Source organism: Artemia franciscana, chromosome 14, assembly GCF_032884065.1.
Source record: "Artemia franciscana chromosome 14, ASM3288406v1, whole genome shotgun sequence".
Taxonomy (NCBI): domain Eukaryota; kingdom Metazoa; phylum Arthropoda; class Branchiopoda; order Anostraca; family Artemiidae; genus Artemia; species Artemia franciscana.
In genome coordinates, this window is record NC_088876.1 from 28,676,521 (window position 1) to 28,702,907 (window position 26,387).

The 26,387-nt window shown below is 32.3% G+C and overlaps 2 protein-coding genes across 3 annotated transcripts in view; both read right to left on the reverse strand.

Moving 5' to 3' along the window:
* The window catches only part of LOC136035538 (S phase cyclin A-associated protein in the endoplasmic reticulum-like), a 598,516-nt gene that overhangs the window by 321,495 nt on the left and 250,634 nt on the right, over positions 1-26,387 (reverse strand). The window lies entirely within an intron of this gene.
* The window catches only part of LOC136035772 (uncharacterized), a 97,437-nt gene that overhangs the window by 61,113 nt on the left and 9,937 nt on the right, over positions 1-26,387 (reverse strand). The window contains 3 exon segments of the mRNA XM_065717743.1: positions 13,193-13,362; positions 18,820-18,980; positions 20,604-20,701. Coding sequence (XP_065573815.1) covers positions 13,193-13,362; positions 18,820-18,980; positions 20,604-20,701 — 429 coding nt within the window.

Genomic DNA, 26,387 nt, shown 5'->3' on the forward strand with positions numbered 1-26,387 from the left:
ACTGAAAAATAAGCTAAAATAAAGGTAAAAACCAATAAAAAACTAAAAAAAAACTGAAAAAACTAAAAAAAGGCAAAAACTACAAAAAAAAACTAAAAACTAATAAAAAAGTAAAAAAGCTAAAAAACTAAAAAAACTAAAAAAAACTAAAAAAAGGTAAAAACTAAAAAAAAATAAAAAATAAAAAAAACTAAAAAAAAGGAAAAAACTGAAAAATAAGCTAAAATAAAGGTAAAAACCAATAAAAAACTAAAAAGAAAAAAAGGAAAAAACTAAAAAAAATTTTCATCTAAAAAACTAAAAACAACTAAAAAAGGTAAAAACTAAAAGAACTAAAAAAGAAATAAATAAATGACGAAACTCAAAGAGAAAGCGACCAGGACAAAAGGAATGTTCGATTAGCAATCAACAAAGCACCGGGACACAGGGAGTATAAATGACGACCAGGACATAAGTAAAAAAAAAAACTATCTATATATATAAAAATAAGTTGTCTGTGGATCTGTGGATCAGGTGACGTCACCTGAAAAAACTGGATCAGGTGACGTCAAAACTGAAAAAACTAAAAAAAGGCAAAAACTACAAAAAAAACTAAAAACTAATAAAAAAAATAAAAAAGCTAAAAAACTAAAAAAAAACTAAAAAAAGGCAAAAACTACAAGAAAAAACTAAAAACTAATAAAAAAGCTAAAAAAACTAAAAAAACTAAAAAAAAGGCAAAAACTACAAAAAAAACTAAAAACTAATAAAAAAAATAAAAAAGCTAAAAAACTAAAAAACTAAAAAACTAAAAAAAGGTAAAAAACTAAAAAAACTAAAAACTAAAAAAACTAAAAAAAAGGAAAAAACTGAAAAAATAAGCTAAAATAAAGGTAAAAACCAATAAAAAACTAAAAAAAACTGAAAAAACTAAAAAAAGGCAAAAACTACAAAAAAACTAAAAACTAATAAAAAAAGTAAAAAAGCTAAAAAACTAAAAAAAGTAAAAAAAACTAAAAAAACTAAAAAAAGGTAAAAAACTAAAAAAAATAAAAAATAAAAAAAAACTAAAAAAAGGAAAAAACTGAAAAATAAGCTAACATAAAGGTAAAAACCAATAAAAAACTAAAAAGAAAAAAAGGAAAAAACTAAAAAAAAATTTCATCTAAAAAACTAAAAAAAACTAAAAAAGGTAAAAACTAAAAGAACTAAAAAAGAAAAAAATAAATGACGACACTCAAAGAGAAAGCGACCAGGACAAAAGGAATGTTCGATTAGCAATCAACAAAGCACCGGGACACAGGGAGTATAAATGACGACCAGGACATAAGTAAAAAAAAAAAATTAACAAAACTAAAAAGAAGGTAAAACTACAAAAAAACTAAAAAGAAAAAAACTAAAAACTAATAAAAAAACTAAAAAATATAAAAATCTAAATAAACTAAAAAAGAAAAAAAATAAAGGAGAAAAACAAAACTAAAAAACGAATGTATATACAGACCAGTACACCGGGATACAAATGGCGACCGGGACACAGGGAATATAAATGACGACCGGGACACAGGGACACAACTACAACGGGGACACCGGGGGAAACAGGGGGATATAAATGACGACCAGGACAAAAAAAACTAAAAAGAAAAAAAAACTAAAAACTAATAAAAAAACTAAAAAATCTAAAAATCTAAATAAGCTAAAAAAAGAAAAAAAAAGGAAAAAAATAAAGGAGAAAAACAAAACTAAAAAACGAATGTATATACAGACCGGGACACCGGGATACAAATGACGACCGGGACACAGGGAATATAAATGACGACCGGGACACAGGGACACAACTACAAAGGGGACGCCGGGGTGCACAGGGGGATATATAATGACGATGGCGACTCAGGGAATGGTCGATTAGCAATCACCATCAACAAAGCTCAAGGGCAATCATTAGAATCATGAGGTATAGATCTGAATACGGATTGTTTTCCCATGGACCATTATATGTTGCATGTTCAAGAGTCGGTAAACCTGAAAATCTATTTATATGCACAGACAATGGGACAGCAAAGAATGTTGTATTTTCGCAAGTTTTACGTAGTTAAAAAACATATATATATATATATATATATATATATATATATATATATATATATATATATATATATATATATATATATATATATATATATATATATATATATATATATATATATATATATTATATATATATATATATATATATATATATATATATATATATATATATATATTCACAGGTGGGACATAGGGACACAACTACAATGGCGCGTAACTAATATGGCGCGTAACGACTTACGCGCGCGGGGGGGCTTGGGGGGGGCGCGAAGCGCCCCCACCAACTAGGTGTTGGGGTGGCGCGAAGCGCCACCCCCAACAGCTAGTATATATATATATATATATATATATATATATATATATATATATATATATATATATATATATATATATATATATATATATATATATAAATATATATATATATATATATATATATATATATATATATATATATATATATATATATATATATATATATATATAATATATATATATATATATATGGTTTTAACTACGTAAAACTTGCGAATATACAACATTCTTTGCTGTCCCATTGTCTTTGCATATAAATAGATTGTCAGGTTTACCGACTCTTGAACATGCGACATATAATGGTCCATGGGAAAACAATCTGTATTCAGATCTATACCTCATGATTCTAATGATTGCCCTTGAGCTTTGTTGATGGTGATTGCTAATCGACCATTCCCTGTCCCGGTGTCCCGGTCGTCATTTATATCCCCATGTTTCCCCTGGTGTCCCCGTTGTAGTTGTGTCCCTGTGTCCCGGTCGTCATTTATATTCCCTGTGTCCCGGTCGTCATTTGTATCCCGGTGTCCCGGTCTGTATATACATTCGTTTTTAGTTTTGTTTTTCTCCTTTATTTTTTTCCTTTTTTTTCTTTTTACTTTATTTAGATTTCTAGATTTTTTAGTTTTTTTATTAGTTTTTAGTTTTGTTTTTCTTTTTAGTTTTTTTGTCCCGGTCGTCATTTATATCCCCCTGTTTCCCCCGGTGTCCCCGTTGTAGTTGTGTCCCTGTGTCCCGGTCGTCATTTATATTCCCTGTGTCCCGGTCGTCATTTGTATCCCGGTGTCCCGGTCTGTATATACATTCGTTTTTTAGTTTTGTTTTTCTCCTTTATTTTTTTTCCTTTTTTTTTTTTTTTAGTTTATTTAGATTTTTAGATTTTTTAGTTTTTTTTTCTTTTTAGTTTTTTTGTAGTTTTTACCTTCTTTTTAGTTTTGTTAGTTTTTTTTTTACTTATGTCCTGGTCGTCATTTATACTCCCTGTGTCCCGGTGCTTTGTTGATTGCTAATCGAACATTCCTTTTGTCCTGGTCGCTTTCTCTTTGAGTGTCGTCATTTATTTTTTTCTTTTTTAGTTCTTTTAGTTTTTACCTTTTTAGTTTTTTTTAGTTTTTTCGATGAAAATTTTTTTTAGTTTTTTTCCTTTTTTTCTTTTTAGTTTTTTATTGGTTTTTACCTTTATTTTAGCTTATTTTTCAGTTTTTTCCTTTTTTTTAGTTTTTTTTATTTTTTATTTTTTTTAGTTTTTTACCTTTTTTTTAGTTTTTTTTAGTTTTTTTAGTTTTTTTACTTTTTTTTATTAGTTTTTAGTTTTTTTTTTTGTAGTTTTTGCCTTTTTTAGTTTTTTCAGTTTTTTTTTAGTTTTTTATTGGTTTTTACCTTTATTTTAGCTTATTTTTCAGTTTTTTCCTTTTTTTTTAGTTTTTTTTTAGTTTTTTTTAGTTTTTAGTTTTTTTAGTTTTTACCCTTTTTTTAGTTATTTTAGTTTTTTAGCTTTTTTATTTTTTTATTAGTTTTTAGTTTTTTTTGTAGTTTTTGCCTTTTTTTAAGTTTTTTTAGTTTTTTAGCTTTTTTATTTTTTTTATTAGTTTTTAGTTTTTTTTGTAGTTTTTGCCTTTTTTTAGTTTTTTCAGTTTTGACTTTTTAGTTTTTTTATTAGTTTTTAGTTTTTTTGTAGTTTTTACCATTTTTTTAGTTTTTTAGTTTTTTTTTTTACTTATGTCCTGGTCGTCATTTATACTCCCTGTGTCCCGGTCGTCATTTGTGTCTCGGTGCTTTGTTGATTGCTAATTTATATTATATTTATATTTATATTTTTTATATTTATTAATATTTTTTTAGTTTTCTTTTTCTCTTATTTTTCAGTTTTTTCCTTTTTTTTAGTTTTTTCTTTTTTAGTTTTTATTTTTTTTTTGTTTTTTACCTTTTTTTAGTTTTTTTAGTTTTTTTAGTTTTTTTAGTTTTTTAGCTTTTCTAGTTTTTTTATTAGTTTTTAGTTTTTTTTTTTAGTTTTTGCCTTTTTTTAGTTTTTTCAGTTTTTTTTTTAGTTTTTAGTTTTTTACCTTTTTTTATTTTTTTTTAGTTTTTTTAGTTTTTTTCTTTTTAGTTTTTTTTTGTAGTTTTTACCTTTTTTAGTTTTTTTTTCTTCTTTTGTATTAGTGTGAAATAATTCAGACGTCATATGCGGACAAACACGACGTCACTCGACAGACAGACAGACAGACATAACCCACAAACAACTTATTTTTATATATATATTTATTCATATTTTTTTAGTTTTCTTTTTCTCTTTTATTTTTCAGTTTTTTCCTTTTTTTTAGTTTTTTTCTTTTTTAGTTTTTAGTTTTTTTTTAGTTTTTTTAGTTTTTTACCTTTTTTTTTTTAGTTTTTGTAGTTTTTTTAGTTTTTTAGCTTTTTTAGTTTTTTTTATTAGTTTTTATTTTTTTTTGTAGTTTTTGCCTTTTTTTTATTTTTTTCAGTTTTTTTTTAGTTATTAGATTTTTACCTTTTTTTTAGTTTTTTTAGTTTTTTAGCTTTTTTAGTTTTTTTTTTCTTTTTAGTTTTTTTTGTAGTTTTTACCTTTTTTAGTTTTTTTCTTCTTTTGTATTAGTGTGAAATAATTCAGACGTCATATGCGGACAAACATGACGTCACCTGATCCACAGATCCACACACAGACAACTTATTTATATATATATAGATATATTTATAAGTATTTTTTAAAGTAGTACTTTTATCTACAATTGGCCAGACAAGCATCAAACCCATTTGAACAAAGATGCATCAAAACATGTTAGGCAATAAAAAAACATATTATATGGCTCTATACCTGGGACCATCAGGGAGGAGGGGGATCAAGGTGCATTGTCAGAAAAGCAACTACAAGATTTGTAAATAACATAAAATAAGAAATTAAATGGTAAGATCATAAACAGCCTAGTAACAACCATCTAAAACTAGACTATCAACATCACACCTAAGATTAGGAGCTTCTGTTCATGGTGATGAAAGATACTTTTGAATCGTATAGTTGTTGTATGGCCAATACGATGTTAGTTGTTGGCCAATTTCAAAGGAAACATGCTAACAAAACAAAATAGTACAGTTTGATTCCTCATAGTATACTTTTTCTGAATATTAAGCTTGTTTTTTTATAGGGCACCCACCCCTATGACTGTCCTAAATATTCTACTACTACTACTACTACTACTACTACTAACAACAACTCACTGCAGCAACACGCCGATTTAGGCCAACATAGCCACAGCTATAAAAACCCCTTGTCCATCCCAGTTTGTTCAAAGCCTCCCTATTTACATCTTCCCAATAAGTTCTAATGTCCATTAAATCTTTCCTTAGGACCTCCTCTCACCCCATTTGAGGACAACCTACTTTTTGTTAGGCCCTAGATGGCTAGTTTAAAAGGATAGTGGTTTATCCTTCATCTTCAGAATGTGTCATAGTCATCTCAACCTATCCCTCATCATAGCCCTAGAAAGCAGAATAAAACCATAGCTTTTGTACAGCTTTCTTACTGAAATTTGGTCAGTCAAATGGGTACCCAAAAGAGTTCATAGACAATTCCTCTGGAAAACATCTGAACAAATACTTGTCCATTTTTTGGACCACCCATATTTCAAAATCATACTTGATCACATTGAGCAAAGGTAAAAGACCAAAAGTGCTTTTCTTGTGCTTCATTTCAGCAGAAGAACTATTTTGCAAGGATTAATTTGTGTAATATGCAATTTGTTATTTGTCATCGAAGGTCAGTGACCTCTAGAGGGTGGGAAAGAGGATCAAGAGGCTTCAAAACACCATTTCAAGAGATCATTAAGGCTCTGGATGCTTTCATGGTACTTTTATTCACCTATCTCAACCACTTTAAAAGATGGCAAAATGGCCCTAAAACAGCATTTTACCTATTCCAATTCTTACATATTCCTAGGACTATATCTGCCACCATTAGGTAGGTGGGGATGTATAGTCAGAGATGCGCCCATATTTGGACAGATCAGGAAATAAGGAACCTAATGGTAATAGACCTTCATTCTACATATATTTCATTAGCACATTTCCTTTAGAAGTGACTTCACACTATACTGACATTAAGGTTAGGGACTAACCAGGTGCTGGGCAGTGCTTCCACTTTTTGATCTCAATTTTTTTGATTTTTATATCAATTGTCCCTAAAATTCCCTATATATAACATCTTTTGCACTGCCAAGAACACATAAAACACTTTAATTAAGTGTCATCTACAGCACAAGCGTTTGTCTTCTTCTTGAAGCCAGCAACAGCTTTTTGTATGCTGACAGTTGATGAAGTTTTATCTTTGTTTTTCAACAAGTAATTGACTTGAATCAGTGAAACTAGTGTGATATTCTCAATTCTATTTCGGATGTCTGTTTTGATTAGTTTCAGGAGACTAAACAATCCAATAATAATCAACTGACAGGTCTTCAGCTTGGGCATCTCTCAATAAAGCCCTAAAGTTCTAAAGAACTTAATCAACTGGTGGTGTGGTACCAAAGAAGATTTTGTTGCAAAATGTTTGTATTTTTCTGTTTACCCAGAGTGATGCCTGCTAGGGCCTGGTCTTTTAGAACTAATTGTCTTAGGAGAGGGACTAAACTGTGTGCTATACTTAATGGCATATTATACTCTGCCAAAAATATGCAGATGTGCATTCAATTTCAATGGAATAACTGCCCACACAGTCAGAATTTTTTAATTCTGCCACTGCCAACCTTTGCCTCAATTTCATTGCTTGCTTTTATATGCTGCTTGGTCAGAGCATAACAGGTCAACTCTGATTTCCCACAGTATTTATACTTCATACTGAGCCTACTATGTGGAACATAATTATTTTTCTTTGACTTGATTGACACTCTTTTCTCTATCTAATTTTTCAATATTGGTAACTGAAGCCACTTTTAAACAGACTACGTTTTGTGTTCTTAAAATCCTTACTGTACCCTATACTTCCCTAAAAATAAGTGTCCCTAAAAGAAGTGATTTCTCCCTAAAAGAGGGTAATCTCCCTATAAGTGGAGGCCCTGGTGCTGGGGTAGTTTATTATCCTAGAAATATACTGCATAATTACAAAGTAGACAATAAGTTTTCAGATTAAGTCACTACGTTAATTGAATAGCTTAGACACTGATATATCTTTGGAATCGGAATTTTATTCCTACCCCCCTAATGTGCAAAAATGTACCTTGAATTGTGTATAAGTATATAGGCCTATACATATATACATATACATATATATATATATATATATATATATATATATATATATATATATATATATATATATATATATATATATATATATATATATATATATATATATATATATATATATATATATATATATATATATATATATATATATATATATATATATATATATATATATATATTATATATATATATATATATATATATATATATATATATATATATATACTAGCTGTTGGGGTGGCGCTTCGCGCCACCCCAACACCTAGTTGGTGGGGGCGCTTCGCGCCCCCCCCAAGCCCCCCCGCGCGCGTAAGTCGTTACGCGCCATAATAGTTACGCGCCATTGTAGTTGTGTCCCTATGTCCCACCTGTGAATATATATATATATATATATATATATATATATATATATATATATATATATATATATATATATATATATATATATATATATATATATATATATATATGGTTTTAACTACGTAAAACTTGCGAATATACAACATTCTTTGCTGTCCCATTGTCTTTGCATATAAATAGATTGTCAGGTTTACCGACTCTTGAACATGCAACATATAATGGTCCATGGGAAAACAATCTGTATTCAGATCTATACCTCATGATTCTAATGATTGCCCTTGAGCTTTGTTGATGGTGATTGCTAATCGACCATTCCCTGTCCCGGTGTCCCGGTCGTCATTTACATCCCCCTGTTTCCCCCGGTGTCCCCGTTGTAGTTGTGTCCCTGTGTCCCGGTCGTCATTTGTATCCCGGTGTCCCGGTCTGTATATACATTCGTTTTTTAGTTTTGTTTTTCTCCTTTATTTTTTTCCTTTTTTTTCCTTTTTAGCTTATTTAGATTTTTAGATTTTTTAGTTTTTTTATTAGTTTTTAGTTTTTTTTCTTTTTAGTTTTTTTGTCCCGGTCGTCATTTATATCCCCCTGTTTCCCCCGGTGTCCCCGTTGTAGTTGTGTCCCTGTGTCCCGGTCGTCATTTATATTCCCTGTGTCCCGGTCGTCATTTGTATCCCGGTGTACCGGTCTGTATATACATTCGTTTTTTAGTTTTGTTTTTCTCCTTTATTTTTTTCCTTTTTTTTTCTTTTTTAGTTTATTTAGATTTTTAGATTTTTTAGTTTTTTTATTAGTTTTTAGTTTTTTTTTTCTTTTTAGTTTTTTTGTAGTTTTTAACTTCTTTTTAGTTTTGTTAATTTTTTTTTTTACTTATGTCCTGGTCGTCATTTATACTCCCTGTGTCCCGGTGCTTTGTTGATTGCTAATCGAACATTCCTTTTGTCCTGGTCGCTATCTCTTTGAGCGTCGTCATTTATTTTTTTCTTTTTTAGTTCTTTTAGTTTTTACCTTTTTTAGTTTTTTTTTAGTTTTTTAGATGAAAATTTTTTTTAGTTTTTTCCTTTTTTCTTTTTAGTTTTTTATTGGTTTTTACCTTTATGTTAGCTTATTTTTCAGTTTTTTCCTTTTTTTTAGTTTTTTTTTATTTTTTATTTTTTTTAGTTTTTTACCTTTTTTTAGTTTTTTTAGTTTTTTTAGTTTTTTTAGTTTTTTAGCTTTTTTACTTTTTTTATTAGTTTTTAGTTTTTTTGTAGTTTTTGCCTTTTTTTAGTTTTTTTAGTTTTTTTTTTAGTTTTTTATTGGTTTTTACCTTTATTTTAGCTTATTTTTCAGTTTTTTCCTTTTTTTAGTTTTTTTTAGTTTTTAGTTTTTTTAGTTTTTTACCTTTTTTTAGTTTTTTTAGTTTTTTAGCTTTTTTATTTTTTTTATTAGTTTTTAGTTTTTTTTGTAGTTTTTGCCTTTTTTTAGTTTTTTTAGTTTTTTAGCTTTGTTATTAGTTTTTAGTTTTTTTTTGTAGTTTTTGCCTTTTTTTAGTTTTTTTAGTTTTTTAGCTTTTTTATTTGTTTTATTAGTTTTTAGTTTTTTTTTGTAGTTTTTGCCTTTTTTTAGTTTTTTCAGTTTTGACGTCACCTGATCCAGTTTTTTCAGGTGACGTCACCTGATCCACGATCCACAGATCCACAGACAACTTATTTTTATATATATAGATAGTTTTTTTTTTTACTTATGTCCTGGTCGTCATTTATACTCCCTGTGTCCTGGTGCTTTGTTGATTGCTAATCGAACATTCCTTTTGTCCTGGTCGCTTTCTATTTGAGTTTCGTCATTTATTTTTTTCTTTTTTAGTTCTTTTAGTTTTTACCTTTTTTATTTTTTTTTAGTTTTTTAGATGAAAATTTTTTTTAGTTTTTTCCTTTTTTTCTTTTTAGTTTTTTATTGGTTTTTACCTTTATTTTAGCTTATTTTTCAGTTTTTTCCTTTTTTTTAGTTTTTTTTTATTTTTTATTTTTTTTAGTTTTTTACCTTTTTTTAGTTTTTTTAGTTTTTTTTGTAGTTTTTGCCTTTTTTTAGTTTTTTCAGTTTTTTTTTTAGTTTTTTATTGGTTTTTACCTTTATTTTAGCTTATTTTTCAGTTTTTTCCTTTTTTTTTAGTTTTTTTTTAGTTTTTAGTTTTTTTAGTTTTTTACCTTTTTTTTAGTTTTTTTAGTTTTTTAGCTTTTTTATTTTTTTTATTAGTTTTTAGTTTTTTTTGTAGTTTTTGCCTTTTTTTAGTTTTTTTAGTTTTTAGTTTTTTTTGTAGTTTTTGCCTTTTTTTAGTTTTTTTAGTTTTTTAGCTTTTTTATTTTTTTTATTAGTTTTTAGTTTTTTTTTGTAGTTTTTGCCTTTTTTTAGTTTTTTCAGTTTTGACGTCACCTGATTCAGTTTTTTCAGGGAACGTCACCTGATCCATCCACAGACAGACAGACAGACAACTTATTTTTATATAGATAGACTAGCTGTTGGGGTGGCGCTTTGCGCCACCCCAACACCTAGTTGGTGGGGGCGCTTCGCGCCCCCCCCCCCAAGCCCCCCGGCGCGCGTAAGTCGTTACGCGCCATAATAGTTACGCGCCATTGTAGTTGTGTTCCTATGTCCCACCTGTGAATATAGATATATATATATATATATATGGTTTTAACTACGTAAAACTTGCGAATATACAACATTCTTTGCTGTCCCATTGTCTTTGCATATAAATAGATTGTCAGGTTATCCCCCTGTTTCCCCCGGTGTCCCCGTTGGTCGTCATTTATATTCCCTGTGTCCCGGGTCCCGGTCATCATTTGTATCCCGGTGTCCCGGTCTGTATATACATTCGTTTTTTAGTTTTGTTTTTCTCCTTTATTTTTTTCCTTTTTTTTTCTTTTTTAGCTTATTTAGATTTTTAGATTTTTTAGTTTTTTTTATTAGTTTTTAGTTTTTATTTCTTTTTAGTTTTTTTGTCCCGGTCGTCATTTATATCCCCCTGTTTCCCCCGGTGTCCTCGTTGTAGTTGTGTCCCTGTGTCCCGGTCGTTATTTATATTCCCTGTGTCCCGGTCGTCATTTGTATCCCGGTGTACCGGTCTGTATATACATTCGTTTTTTAGTTTTGTTTTTCTCCTTTATTTTTTTCCTTTTTTTTTCTTTTTTAGTTTATTTAGATTTTTAGATTTTTTAGTTTTTTTATTAGTTTTTAGTTTTTTTTTCTTTTTAGTTTTTTTGTAGTTTTTACCTTCTTTTTAGTTTTGTTAATTTTTTTTTTTACTTCTGTCTTGGTCGTCATTTATACTCCCTGTGTCCCGGTGCTTTGTTGATTGCTAATCGAACATTCCTTTTGTCCTGGTCGCTTTCTCTTTGAGTGTCGTCATTTATTTTTTTCTTTTTTAGTTCTTTTAGTTTTTACCTTTTTTAGTTTTTTTTTAGTTTTTAGTTTTTTTAGTTTTTTACCTTTTTTTAGTTTTTTTAGTTTTTTAGCTTTTTTATTTTTTTTATTAGTTTTTAGTTTTTTTGTAGTTTTTGCCTTTTTTTTAGTTATTTTAGTTTTTTAGCTTTTTTATTAGTTTTTAGTTTTTTTTGTAGTTTTTGCCTTTTTTTAGTTTTTTCAGTTTTGACGTCACCTGATCCAGTTTTTTCAGGTGACGTCACCTGATCCACGATCCACAGATCCACAGACAACATATTTTTATATATATAGATAGTTTTTTTTTTTACTTATGTCCTGGTCGTCATTTATACTCCCTGTGTCCCGGTGCTTTGTTGATTGCTAATCGAACATTCCTTTTGTCCTGGTCGCTTTCTCTTTGAGTGTCGTCATTTATTAGTTTTTTCCTTTTTTTTAGTTTTTTATTGGTTTTTACCTTTATTTTAGCTTATTTTTCTTCGATAGGCCTAGAGTAGTCATGTATACTGTTTTTAAATTTAAATTCGCATCATTACCATCTATAGTTTGATTTTAATGTTATATATTGGTAGCATGACTGCTGCCCTGGCTAGAAAAAATACTAGATTTCTGTGATTTCTTGATTAATTTAGTGATTTGTTTCAATAATCTAGTGATTTAGGTGCTGATTTAGAGATTTTTGTCTAGGAAATTTGAAAAATCGCTAGAAATATTAATAGGTAGTTGGCTGCATGAGCCAAAGAGAATGGGAAACTTGTCGGTTAGTATTACAGCTTTTGAAAAGTTGATGCAGCACCATGTCTTTTCAATGTCTACTCATCCCCACATGCTTCTCTCCCATGCCAATCTATTTAGATCGCTACCTTTCACTCCCTTTTAAGTAAAGTTATAAGCTTCTCACGTTCTTTAGCCAGCTTCACATTAGCTAAGTAGAATTTGACAAACCTCTGTAGGGTAAGTTCCTTAGCTTAAGCCACTTAAGCTCCATAACGTAAGCTGTTAAAAAAGTTGAAAAGATTCCAACTTAGGCTGGAAACGAAAGCAGCACAGGAAATCAAAAGCGATTTGAATTATAAAAATCAAACATGAATGTATTAGATTATCTAATTAGAGACTTTACGAAAGGCAAAGTCTGCGTAGCCTACTACCACTGTACTAGTTTACTATTAGTCTATTACCACCGTAGACTACTCTACTGTTCAAGTTCCTAATCTTCTTCATCCACGAAAACAGCCTAAAAAGCAAAGACTTGATTTCTGCTTTCTAAAGTCCGAATCATAAAGATGAATTCCATTTCTTTTTACAGTCTTCCTTTTGTTTAAATTAAAATATATTATAGGAAATATATCTTCACATTTGTTTTTGATATTTAAAAAATGGACAGAAAAGCTCATATTGCGAAGCTTATGGGACCCTCGTCAGTGTGATAGGCAGGATTAGAATACAAGAGCAATTTACTTCATGTCTTTAGCTTAGGCCACTAGGCATAAGCAATAAAGGGGCAGTGCAAAGGCGGCATTTGAACTGTACCGTAGACAGAAGACAAAAATCAAGTGAATCATATTTCAAGGGTTGTGGCAGCATAGGGGTGCCTGGAAAAGATTTGAATAACAAACGTCTAACTCCCTGAATGGGGATCTCTGCCTGTGTGGCAGCTTAGTGGCGGCTGGAATAGATTCGAATAATAAACGTCTCTATCCTTGAAAGGGGAACTTTGCCTTTGTGGCGGCAAAGTGGCGCCTGGAAAAATTTCGACTAACAAAAATATTTATCCCTGAAAGGGGAATTCTACCTCTGTGGCAGCATAGTGGCGGCTGGAATATACTCGAATAACAAACGTCTGTATCCCTGAAAGGGGAACTCTGCCTTTGTGGTGGCATAGTGGTGCCTCGAAAAGATTTGTATAACAAACGTCTCACTCCCTGAAAGGGGAACTCTGCCTGTGTGAGAGCATATTGGCGCCTGGAAAAGATTCAACTAACAAACATATCTATCCCTGAAAGGCGATATCTGCCTTTTTGGCAGCACAGTGGCGTCTTGAAAAGATTCGAATAACAAACGTCCCTATCCCTAAAAGGGGAATTCTGTCTTTGTGGCAGCATAGTGGTGCTTGGAAAAGATTTGAATAATCAACGTATCCCTCTCTGAAAGAGTAACTCTGCCAGTGTTGCAGGTTGTGAAAGCCTTATGATTTCCATATTGTGGGTCTACCTATGATTTCTGGTCGTTTCAAGATTTAATTATAAAGGAATTTATATCTGCTGAATTTATTTTTGGGTTGTTATATGTTCTTTGGACTATTTTAAACGAAATGGCTATTCCACAATTTTGATAAGAGATGATAAGATTTATTTCCAAAAGGCTATGAAAAGCTCTGATAGAGCCGAATTTGCTTCATATGTCCAAAAAGAGATAGTAAAACAATAAAACAAATAACACAGTAAGACAAAAGCAAAAATAACACCAAACAAGCATAAATTATGGTCAAGAATCGAAAGAACTTAATCCAAATAATGACAAAAACAGAATAGGTGGAGAATAAAGAAAATATCAAATGCTAAAAGAAAAAAACAATTCCAAACTTGTATTCTAAGTGAGTTACGGTAAAATCAAATCAAACAGTTCGTGGCAACGAACTCGTAAAGAGCGACTCAGCTCAATAGTAACCGGAACTCTCAAAATGGAATTTTGATCCAAATACAAACAAATAAATCAAATAGATACCTCAAAAGAATTTGATTTTTATGCTGGTTTTAAATATATAAGTTTCATCGAGTTTAGTCTTACCCATCAAAAGTTACTAACCTGAGAATATTTGCCTTATTTTAGAAAATAGGGAGAAACACACCTTAAAAGTCATAGAATCTTAACGAAAATGACACCATCAGATTCAGCCTATCAGAGAACACTACTGTAGAAGTTTCAAACTCCTATCTACAAGTACGAGATAAGGTAAGGTAAGAGCTGCCTGTTCAGTCCCATGTCAGCAAAATAAAAAAAAAAAAATCAATTTTGTTTAAAACAGTCAAAAGGTCTGGTGACAATTCTCTGGGGCTCTAATGCTCCCTATGCCCCAAGGGAACAATTTTATATTTTATAATTTAAAATCATCTAGGAAGGAGGGTATAACTGATTCTGCGTGTTATGGGAAAGACTGAGCGTATTAAGGTGAAACTTCGGGGAATGTTGAGGGATATGTTAAACTAAATCAAAATATACGATGTGCATCCAGTTTAACAAAAAGGCGAATCTCGAGAACGCCTGGGGGCACTAAGTTTAAAGTTTAGAGCCTATTGTGGCATATTTTCAAAAGTGATCAGAGGGAAACCAGTCCCCCTTTCATTCTCTTTTTAGCTGCCCTCCTTCCAAATATATCTGATTAAAAATTTGGAATATCTGTCTTCCTAAGAAAAGATAAATAGTTATGCCTCTGGGGTAAACAGAGCCTCTGGGGCGTGATAAGTTATGCAAGTTGACAAATGTTTACATGTCTTCTTATATCGGTTGGCCTGGGGACTTCCTCAAGTTTTCTAAGATAGTCAAAAGCATTAGCTTTGAGAAATTTTCATCTGAATAATGGTGAAAGGCACATATACAGCTAAGAAGAAGGTGAAAGATAGACTAACTTCTAGAATAAAAACTCAACCTCAGCTCTAGTTATCGGTCCTTGTGTTTCAGGATTCATTATTAGAAAATTGGGACAAACAATACAACTTTAGTGTAAGGAGCAAGTTCTCGTGGAGGGGTAAACATCTTGTACAGAATAATTTCTGTTTGTTTTGACCTTTAATATTGCTCCCTACTCTCAGTTGAAACAAATTAATCTAAATTCTGATCATTTTTTAATAATGCTGTTAAATGAAAAATTCACTCCTCCCACTGAAAATTCGTCCTTGGAAAGTTCGTCCCTAGTAAAAAAATTCCCCTGTAAAATTCAATCCATGCTGAAAATCCCACCCCCTCCATAAAATTTCTTGCCGATGATTCCTCGTGAAAATTCTTCTTAGCCTACTTTCATTTGAAAATGACTTTAAATCCTAATCGTTTTTAATCTGTCCAAAAATTCCACTTCTGTTTCGACTTCTACGTCTAAATTCCTCTTCTAAGTTAAAATTCTCCCATGGAAATACTTTTGAACTATTTGTTTGTATTAATGTTTGTAAAAAGAAATCTGTATTTTGAAATTATTTTTAGCTCAAATGATGTAGACATTTTGTGAAACTCTTTAAATCCTATTTTATGATTTATTTCATATTTTATGATTTATTTCATATCTTTTAAATCATATTTGAAAATTTTTCAAAAGGTAGAAAGTTTTTTGAATAGTTTTGGCGAGAAAAATCAGTTCAACAAATTTTTATGATCAACAAATTTTTGTGGGGAAAAGATGTGGTGTACACTTTCAAGATGAGTAAGTGGTACAAAATAAACGTAAATAAACGTAATTTTAAATAAACGTAATTTGATTCATATTGAATCTAAAGCAAAATGGTACAATTGCAAAACTTTATAATTAATATTTGCAAAATATTAACTGTATAAAATATACAAAGTTATAAATCGCTGCAAATTGTACCTACTGAACTGTTAGAAAAGAAGTTAGCTTTTTAGTTTTAGAAAGAAAACTGAAATTTACAGACTACAAAAATATAAACAATGTAGCCATCTAGTTTTATGCCAAATTGTTTAGCTAAAAACAATAATTTTAAAGACTGATTTTTCTTTTCAATTTTGGCAAATAAATCCACCTATTATTTCTAAAAGAAAACTATTAGATTGAAAACCCTAGAAACCTCATTATCCACCTTATAATGAAAAAAGAAATCATAAATGCAACAGCACAAACACAGAAAAAAAAACATACCAACCAACCATAAGAAATATAAACTGTAAAAAATATTAATAAATAATAAATGATATATATTAAATAATATATAAAATACAATACATAATAAATAAGATATAAAATATATTTTTTGTTTCAAATAAAAAATAAAAACAGAAGGAGAAAGACTGCCCGACAACCGATTATCCACCCTCTACGGCCCCTCGATATTCGTTGTAACACTATGACTAGCTGGTACCAACGAAGTACCATTTAAATGGATATCATATACTATAAATACAAATGTTCACAAAATTTTGATTCTGAGGGGCGACCAGCAAACCTTAAAAAAACGCTAAAAAATAGCCATGTTAGAGATAAATTACGAGATTACAGAAAAATCCTAAAAACTTGCAGATTCGAAGATGGGAAACACAACACCTCCCCGACAAAGGCCTGACTTCAAAGCATATTGTAAACGTGTAGTTAGGCAGCTAGAATTGTACCTTCAAAAACTGAACCTGTCTGAGGATTTTTCTCGGGAAGCAAGATAAAATATGAAAAGCTTATTTTCAGGCAATTTTTGGTCTTTTCAGTTTTCCTGTTGGAGGGAGGGGGCATTGTGGTCTGATGTCAAAATAAACGGGCATTATCTAGTCAAAAACATTATCATAACAAAGCACTTTTCAGACCACTTATTTGATCAACTAAATAATTTCGTTTCAACCCTCTTAAGCGGAATATAGATATGCCTCTATTCCCTTTCTCAATTGTGAACGAAATGAAAAGCTTAGGAGTAACTTTCACTGGTTACTATAATTTCAGTGCCCATATTAATTCAACCGTCCACAAGGCTAATGCATGCCTTCAGACGCTTACAAGTTGAGGCGTTTTTGGTGTGATACTGACAGTCTTCTCAATACCTACAGGTGTTATGTTCGCCCGTTGCTCGAGTGCGTGTACCCGGTGTGAGGCCCATTTGCTATCCGCACGGCGTATCTATTACGTGACTTAGAGTCCGTCAAGAAAAGAGCAACAAGGATTATACTCTGAAGCCACGACATACCGTATGATCAAGCCCTCGCGAAACTGAATTTATCTCCACTTAAAGTTCAGCTTAAACCCCTGATTTTGCAATTTGGAAAATCCATCCTATCCAATACGAGCCAAAACAAGCCCATGGCACAATAGCCAAGCCCCTAGTATTGAGGCCCATGGCTCAAAATAGGGATTTGGTATTAATTAAATAGACAAGTAAAATCGACGATAGTGCTCTCTGATCAATTCCTTGAGAAAGATGGAATACTGTATAAGAAAATATTTTAAAAGCATCTATTCATGGACTCTACATATTCTCTCCAATCAACAGCAAAGTAATCTTTAGCAAAATACTTTTGATAATTTTCGAAAAGCGACTTTAATAATAATTAAGAGACTGATGCCCATTCGGAAGAGTTTTCCATAAACAAAAAGAGAAAAAAAACAAGAAAAAATGCAAAAATAAAACAAGGAGGATATCCGAAAGCAGAGGAACTATGGACCAGGAATCTTAATGATAGATGAAGTGATGTAGAAACAGTAACTTTATTTAACATTCTTACAGCATTGATTAAACAGCAAAAATTCACTTGAGAGCTATACTAAACGGAAGGAACTGAAGCTCTCAGCCTATTAGCAAATTAGATCTGACTTTTTATTCTAGCAATAGTTATTTCCAAAATTCCATTCTGTCTATATAGCAAGTGTAGACATACTGACGAATAGGAGGAACGGGGCTTGAACATAATCATATTTATACAGTGGGAGAGCATTTGTGAAAATGTCAAAATGGAATTGAAAAAGAGTTCAATGACTGGGACACCAATGATTGTGAAGGGAGCTATAAGTTGATTTCAGAGACAATCTCATGCATCACTGGCTAAGTCATTGCTCAACTGGTGCCAACAACTTTTTTTTGCTTTGTTTGAATTAGTATTTTTAGATTGTCTCTTAATTCCAAACCAAAGTTTTACGATCTACATCGTCTTGACGTAGCGTATGATGACTTCACATATTCTTAGGAATTACCACGTTGCGTAAGTGATACCGGGTTGTGTCCAGATCTTCAAAATAACGAGACTCTGTATATCAGATAATGAGCTAGTCTCCGGATTATGTGGTCCAATGTTTAGAGCTGTTCACCTCAGTGTGGAAAACCCTCCACTACCCCTTTGAAAATGGCTTAGATAATTGAGTATTGTATTCTTTCTTTTTTAATTTTTTTTTTACTATTTCAGAGTTTTCATTCTTTATGAGTGGATTCAAATATAATATTGCATATTATTCATACTGTCTATACTTATAGTTTTAAACAATTGCAAAAGTTTGTTAAAAACCAAACACTGGGTCTTTGCGTGTTTCCGGAAGCAGTGGAAGCCGTTTCCGGAGAGAGCGGCATCAACTGTGCATGATATAGCCCAGGAATTGTTTAACTCCTTTCTAATGCTTCTTCCCATATTTATTTTAAAACAGGCTTGTCAAGAGCCTATCTGCCCATAGCCTGTAACAGTTTCCCAGCACGCAATCACTTTACCATTTACAAATAACAAATTTACCTGACGCAAAGATTCATCGAAGCATTCTGCTAACGTCCTTTCAGTAATTTCTGTTTGGTAGTCCAGGTTGAGCCGTGAGTTTCTTTATTGCTGAAAGGCTGTCAGAACAGTCCTTTCCTTCGGTCCTTCTTCACTTTGCCGTGACTGTTTCGTTCCAGATACTACAATTTCCAAAAAAATTAAATAAAATAAAAAAATTTCAGAAAATTTTCAAATTTGTAAAAAACGATTCAAAAAAAAAAAAAATATGAACTACGGATGAAAGAGTTAGTTAATAGAAATACTTAGAGTTTTTTATTAGTAAAGTTGGCTATCCACGGAAACCAAAAATAAATTCTCATATATTTCATAACATATAGATTCTCCGAGAATTTCTTCATGAATGCAGATTATGGTGCCTGGATAAACCGATCAACTTGAACTACCAGCGATTATGGTGTCTGGGGAAATCAATCAATTTTAATTGATTGATTTAAAGAGGGAGACAGAGGTACAGTGCAGGAAGCACATATTAAGGGATGTGGCAGTTCCAATTTTTCTTCAAATGGCCCTATTTAAGGTCTCCGTTATTTTATATTACCAGAGTGAGACTTTAGCCTTTGTAATTACGAACCGTAATAATTATAAAATTATGACCGAAAACCAAACTTTCTGTACTCTCATGCTAGTTGGAAGTCAAACAGACAAAGCATAGTACTGGCAAATCCTCTCTACACTGTACATTGTAAACCCCCTCATCATATCGATCATATGTATCCAACTGTGCCTGTCTTATATACAGTATTTAGCCTACTTGTTTAGGGGATAAGTTACTTTACAGACTAGAACTATAGATTGTAAAAGATTGTCTGTCTGTCTGTCGAGTGACGTCATTATATGACGTCGGAATTATTTCATCGTATACCAATTCAGAAACGAATGTATTCAAGGCGAAGTAGCTGAGTTGGTAAAGCGTTATGTTCCAGGTTCCAGGTCCGAGAGGTTCCAGGTTCAAACCTTGGCTTTAGCATTAATACAAAAGAAAAAAAAAACTAAAAAAGGTAAAAACTACAAAAAAAAAACTAAAAAGAAAATACTATAAAAAGTGAAAAAGCTAAAAAACTAAAAAACATAAAAAAGGTAATAAACTAAAAAAGAAAAATAACTAAAAAAAGATAAAAACTAAAAAAATAAAAATAAATAAATAAAAACGAATAAAAAAAAATAAAAAAAATAAAAACTGAAAAAGAAAAAAAAACTAAAAAAAGGAAAAAACTGAAAAAGAAAGGAGAAAAAGAAAACTAAAAACGCGGACACAGGGAATATAAATGACGACCGGGACACTCAAAGAGAAATTACAGACTGGGACACTGGGACACAACTACAAGGGGGATGCCGGGGGCACAGGGAATGTCCGATTAGCAATCACCATCAACAAAGCTCAGAGGCCAATCATTAGAATAATTAGGTATAGATCTGAATACGGATTGTTTTTCCCATGGACAATTTTATGTCGCATGTTCAAGAGTCGGTGAACCTGACAATCTATTTATATGCACAGACAATGGGACATCAAAGAATGTTGTACATTCGCAAGTTTTACGTAGTTAAAAACAAAACTGAAATAACACAAAAGCAATTTTTAATGATACAGAAACTCATTTAAATTATTCAAAGAAAATAGTGGGATAATTTTGTACTGTGAAAAATTAGGGCGATACTAAATATTTGAGGTAACTGTACGACCAAGTTAAAAAGTCTATGAATAAACATTGCAAACAAAGTTATGGATGTTAATTAATTACTTACTTTTAAATAAACAAAAGTTATGTACCAAAAGAGAAGAAGAGCGCATCGGACGACAGACACAGGAAAGCCATTACGCATACTCTCAGAAAATAACCTAGTCAAAAAAAAAACTGAAAATATAACTAATCTGTTTCAAAAGTATACCTACCGAGCAACTCCACACATAAACCAGATTTAAACTGGTTGAAATTACCATTATCCTGAAGATCTTTACTAAGTTATGTCCAAGGCTTGGAAGCTCTATAAACAAGAAAAAAAGAAGACCTACTTACAGCAAGTCGAGGAATCTCAATATTTCCTCGCGTCCAAGTATCATGTTGGTGAACATATGACCTCTCACAAAATATGCCTGCAAAACAATCTAGAAGGCCCTCATTACGATACTTATAAATAAAATCAAAGTATAAAAATCATGCAATCCGACTGCAGCCACTATATTTATTTCAATATAGACCGACCTCATAGACGCCACCTTTAAGACACCACTTGTAGTCGTGAGTCTAAAATCTCAGAGAGAAATCTTTTGTATGCGGAGTGTCCCATTTTTTTTCGTTTTGAGATGTGAAAATGATTTTCGATGCAACGAAAAAGGCCTGAATAGATAAAAGAATCGAATATAAAACAAGAAACTATACTTTTAAAGTCAAGCAGTGGAAAAGAAGTAACACGTAAAACAATAATATTTCAAAATAGAACATTAAATATTTAAAATATTAGACGAAATCAATGGGATTTTTGTTACAAAGGAAGGAAACTATCTCCCCAAGGAGGTTTTTTACATCCTGATACAAGAATGGGTAGGGGAGATGTGGGGAAGATGGGACAAGGGTCAGATGGGACATGGTACCTTTGTGACAAACAAAATTGTTCAAAAATCCCGCCTGAATGACAAATGACATGCGATCTATCAGTAGGGATGCATGTCTTTTCCTGAAGAAATCGAGAAACATTTTCATCAGAGATTTTAGGTAAGAGTTTTTTTATGGGTGTTTGAGTAAGAAAAAGGACCTGGTTTTTACAAAAAATCTTTTGAACAGTTCATTGGAGGGTATTGAATGTTTTTTTGTCTGAAGTAGTTTTCTTTAAGCTACAAAATGTTGTTCAGTGGTTGACCTGAACTACCATCTAGGCACAGAAGATGAAGTTTGTGTGGAGAGCTACCTGTTTGGGTACTCTGGGACACATGTTCCTGGGTACCCTGGGACACTTTTTGTCCATTGTGTCCCAGGGTACCCTGATTTCAATAACTGATAATGTAATGTAAAGGTCAAGCTGTTAGACGGAACTGCCTGATATACACCAGATAATCTTTCAAACTGTGTTAGCCATGGCAACAATAAAAACGGTTCTTTGCTTTTTGTTCCTAAAAGTATCATTTTTTGCAGAATGCCGAGGAAGAGGAAGTCTGATCCCTCTCTTTATGCCTGAGACAAAGAAAACATGAAGGCTGCTGTAATGGCTCACTTAAAAGATGGAATGCCAATCAGAACTGCAGCAACACTGCATGCTGTTCAGAAATCAACACTTTCTCGGTACTGTAAGACATATTCTGCATCAGCAGACAAAGAAAAAGTTGCATTTCGCTTCACACCAAGCTATGATGTGAAAAAAGTATTCTCTTCTGAAATGGAAGATTCACTCGAATCTTATATTCTACTTTCATCACGAATGTACTACGGACTTACGAAAAAACAGACAAAGAAATTAGCTTGGGAATTTGTCAAGGCGAACACCCTGAAATACCCTAAATCATGGGATGACAATGAAGCAGCAGGAGAAGACTGGTATAAAGGTTTCATGGAGAGACATACAAGAATTTCCTTGAGGAGACCGGAAAGCACCAGCCTTCATTGCAACCTTGGTTTCAACCGGGCTGCAGTTGACACATTCTATAAACATCTTGAAGAGCTACAGTCAAAATTTCATTTTCCAGCTGACCGCATCTACAACATGGATGAGACAGGCTTATTGAATGTTCAACAGAAATGCCGGAAGGTACTTAGCCTTAAAGGTGTAAAGCAGCTAGGAGCAACTACATCACAGGAAAGAGGAAAACTTGTTACAATGGTTGGAACTATCAATGCGATGGGAAGCTTCATTGCCCCTTACCTTATCTTTGGAAGGACCCGCTTTGTTGAAAGACTCTTAGATGGGGCACCACCAGGGACAAAAGCTGTCGCCAGTGGAAAGCCCGGAAATGCACGGATGACAACCGAGTTATTCCTTGGCTACTTTGAGCACTTTAAAAGGTATTTAAGGTGCTCTCCTGAGCAACCAGTCCTTCTTCTCATGGACAACCATGATAGTCCCATGAGCTACAGCTTCACATCTGCTACAAAAGAGATGGGGTTGCAAATACTGACATTTCCTCCACACACATCAAACAGGCTGCAGCCCCTTGATGTGACCGTCTATTCACTACTTAAAACATATTTCTACCAAGCTATTGAAAACTGGCTAAGAAACCAGTCATGGAATACAAAATCTCTGAACTTCTTGGGGTTGCTTTCCCTAAAGCATTCAACCCAACCAACATAATGAGTGGTTTTTCTAAACCAGGAATCCATCTGTTTAATCCCAATGTCTGGGAAGAATCAGACTTTCTTCCATTCCTGACTCCCGTCAGCAATCCCTGCGATCCGACAGATGAAGTGCAGATCAATGTCAGCACAGGGAGCAGCTCATCAACGCAAGCGGACAGTGGGCTGTCAGACAGGGAGTCAGTGGGTGCTGGTGGTTCAGTCTGTGTTCTGCTCAATCAATTACTTCCCCTTCCTTAACGTCAAATTGATATTCAGAAAAAAGAAGGAGGAAGGAAGCCTGGCCAGTCCAAGATTTTGACTGCAACCCCTGTTAAGGATGCCATTTTTGAAACAGAGACCTGAAGAGAAAAAAGAAGGAAGAAGCAAAGGAAAATAAAAAACAGAAGATAACGAAAAGAAAGCAAGATAAAAAAAGAGATCAAGCAAAGGTGGCTTTAGATTTTAGCGACAGTAGTGATGCTGCTTCTGTTGAGCTCTGTGCTCACACTGATGATTCCTTGCACCTGAGTGACATGGAAGAGACTGTGAAAGAACCAACGGAGATAAAGCCTGGCGATTTTGTACTGGTTAGGTACGTCAGTAAGAAAAGTTCAAAGTATTATGCTGGTGAAGTCTTGGAGATTGAACTGGAAGGGTACAGTGTGAACTTCCTAAAACGGAAAGTCCCTATGTGGAAATTCGTATTTCCACAGCCAAAGGACGAAGCTTTTGTCACGACAGATGAGATCGAGTTACGCCTACCAAGACCGAATCTTTGTGGAGGCACAGAATGGGCTGTGAAAGCCCTGACTTTTGATATTGACCTTTTGCAGTTCCCCGTTGAATGAATAATGTTACAAGTTTTTTTATTATGTTTTTATTTTCATTGAAGTTGACTATAGGTTTGTAATAAATGAAATTTGATCAAAAAGTGCACTGTGTCCCAGAGTACCCTTAACCATGTCCCAGAGTACCTTGGGGTCAGGGTACTCTGGGACAGAAGAGGAGGGTTCGAAAAATCATTGGTACCAAAAAGATAGATTAAGAAAATAATCTACAAAAAATCTGGAAGAAAGCCCAAGCAATTCCACTTAAGTGAGTAGCAGAATCAGGCGATTTGGCCAAAGCGTTCTCCAGATATTGGACATACACTTGAAAATGTCCCAGGGTACCCACATCTCCCCTAAAGAGTACTGCAAACTTGTTAAGAGTGGCACATCAAGTTTATCGCGAAGAAGAAAAATATTACCACTGACTAACCCTACCTACCAAAACCATAAAGCTGTTTCCACCTTCTTTTTATTTTCATTTCCACTGGTAGCTTTCGGCGTGTGGCCAAATTTAATTGCTTAGATCTTATTGAGGGATAGATTACTTTATATATACATATATATATATATATATATATATATATATATATATATATATATATATATATATATATATATATATATATATATATAGATTATATTATGAAAGGTATTTTAACTGATAGCCCCCACATTCCAACGGACCCCAATCTGTAAGGGTTTCTACTTTTGCACAACGAGGTCCTATCCTCTAAAGCTAAGTGAATTTTCGATTTAGTTGGAACAATATTTTCGTCACTATACAGTTTCACACTACTAAGGTAGTCTAATACTACCGAGCAAAATCCTAAAAGAGTATTCCCCTTTTTTTATTTGATCTGCACATGTGGCCTTTGGCAAGTGGCCAAACTTGATCGGTAAGATCTTTTAGAAGGCATATAATTTAGTCATGAGCATATGAATTCATCATATTAAGGATACATAGTCTTATTTACTCTTTATTCCAATAACTTGCTTTAATCCTTTGCATTTATTCATAATATAAATTTCATTCTGTGTCAACACCATTATACGCAAAATAGTCTTATCCTCATTTCCTGAAAATTTGTTTGTCAAACTTGATTTGTGTCTAATACGTTTTAAGGTGACTATACTGCAGTACTCTCTGGGGATCGACATCATTTAAACGTACTACTGGGGGTCAACCTCCTATATTCCCTTTGGCGGTAGTGGGACTAGAACTGAATCCACTGTAAGCTGAATCTACAGCATCCAGAATCAAATTAAGCAAATGCTTTCCAGACCTCTGCTGACAGAAAAAAATGTACAAGGTCCGTCTATCCCCTCGGACAAATTTAACTAGGATCATTAGTTTATCTTACACAAAATCTTTTTTTCGCTTTTGGGTAGGACGTGGGCCTACAAAAGTTCCTCAGCCCACGTACTTGTCAAAACCTTGTTTTTAATTGTCTTATTTTTTAGTGACGAAGTTTTGAGGAATAAACTGGAACATAGAAATGTTGCAAAGGATAATGTATAGGGTATTTATGTGGAGTCAATGTCGTTGTTAATATAAGTATGTTTGTGTGTTTTTTTTTTCTTTTCCGTTATGTTCAGTTTTTTCTTTGTTGTAGCAGAGAGGATTTCAAATGAATAAATAACCACTAATATTTTTACTGATCTTTAGTTTTTGTTGCTAAATACTGTCTTTTCAGTGGTTTCCAAAATTGCGAATCATATGCCGCCAGTGACGCTGCTAAGAAGGGGAGGGGGCAGTTGGCCCCCCCCCCGCAATGATTAGAAGAAAAAAAATATAATTTATTCAGCAGCTTTAAAATTGTTGCTAATTTTAAGTGTCAAATTCGGTCTTTACTTTGAGCAAATAATCTTTTTTAATTAATCCAAATGCTCTTTTTAACTTAAAGAAAACGATAAAAATATGTTCTATTAAATTTCATAATACATTCCACATTAATATTTTTCCAAATATGCTGCCTTTGAAACGTTAACATCAAATTAAAATGACATCCTTGTTAATTGCAAAGTGAAAAATTTTCTATTCTTCCTGATTCGCCATACTTACTCAGGTCAATTTTTTCCCCTGATATTTAAGATGTTTTAAATTCTTAAAATCTAACAGTTCAAGATTAGATTCTCTATTTTTAAAATTTCAATGGTGGAAATTAAAACAACCTCTAAATCTGTAACCTAACAAAAAAAAAAAGATATTGAATCGACAAGATCGAAAACGACGAGGACAGAAACAGAATAAGAACAGACTCGAGTAATTGAAAACGGTAGCTTATATTCAATAAAACAAGGAAACAAACATTGAAACATTTGCCAGGAACCGACCTACTTTGATCTGTCAACTTAGAGGAATTACTGCAAGTATTCAAAATGTATAATATTAACATAATTATCTAGGATACGGTCATTTGACAGAACG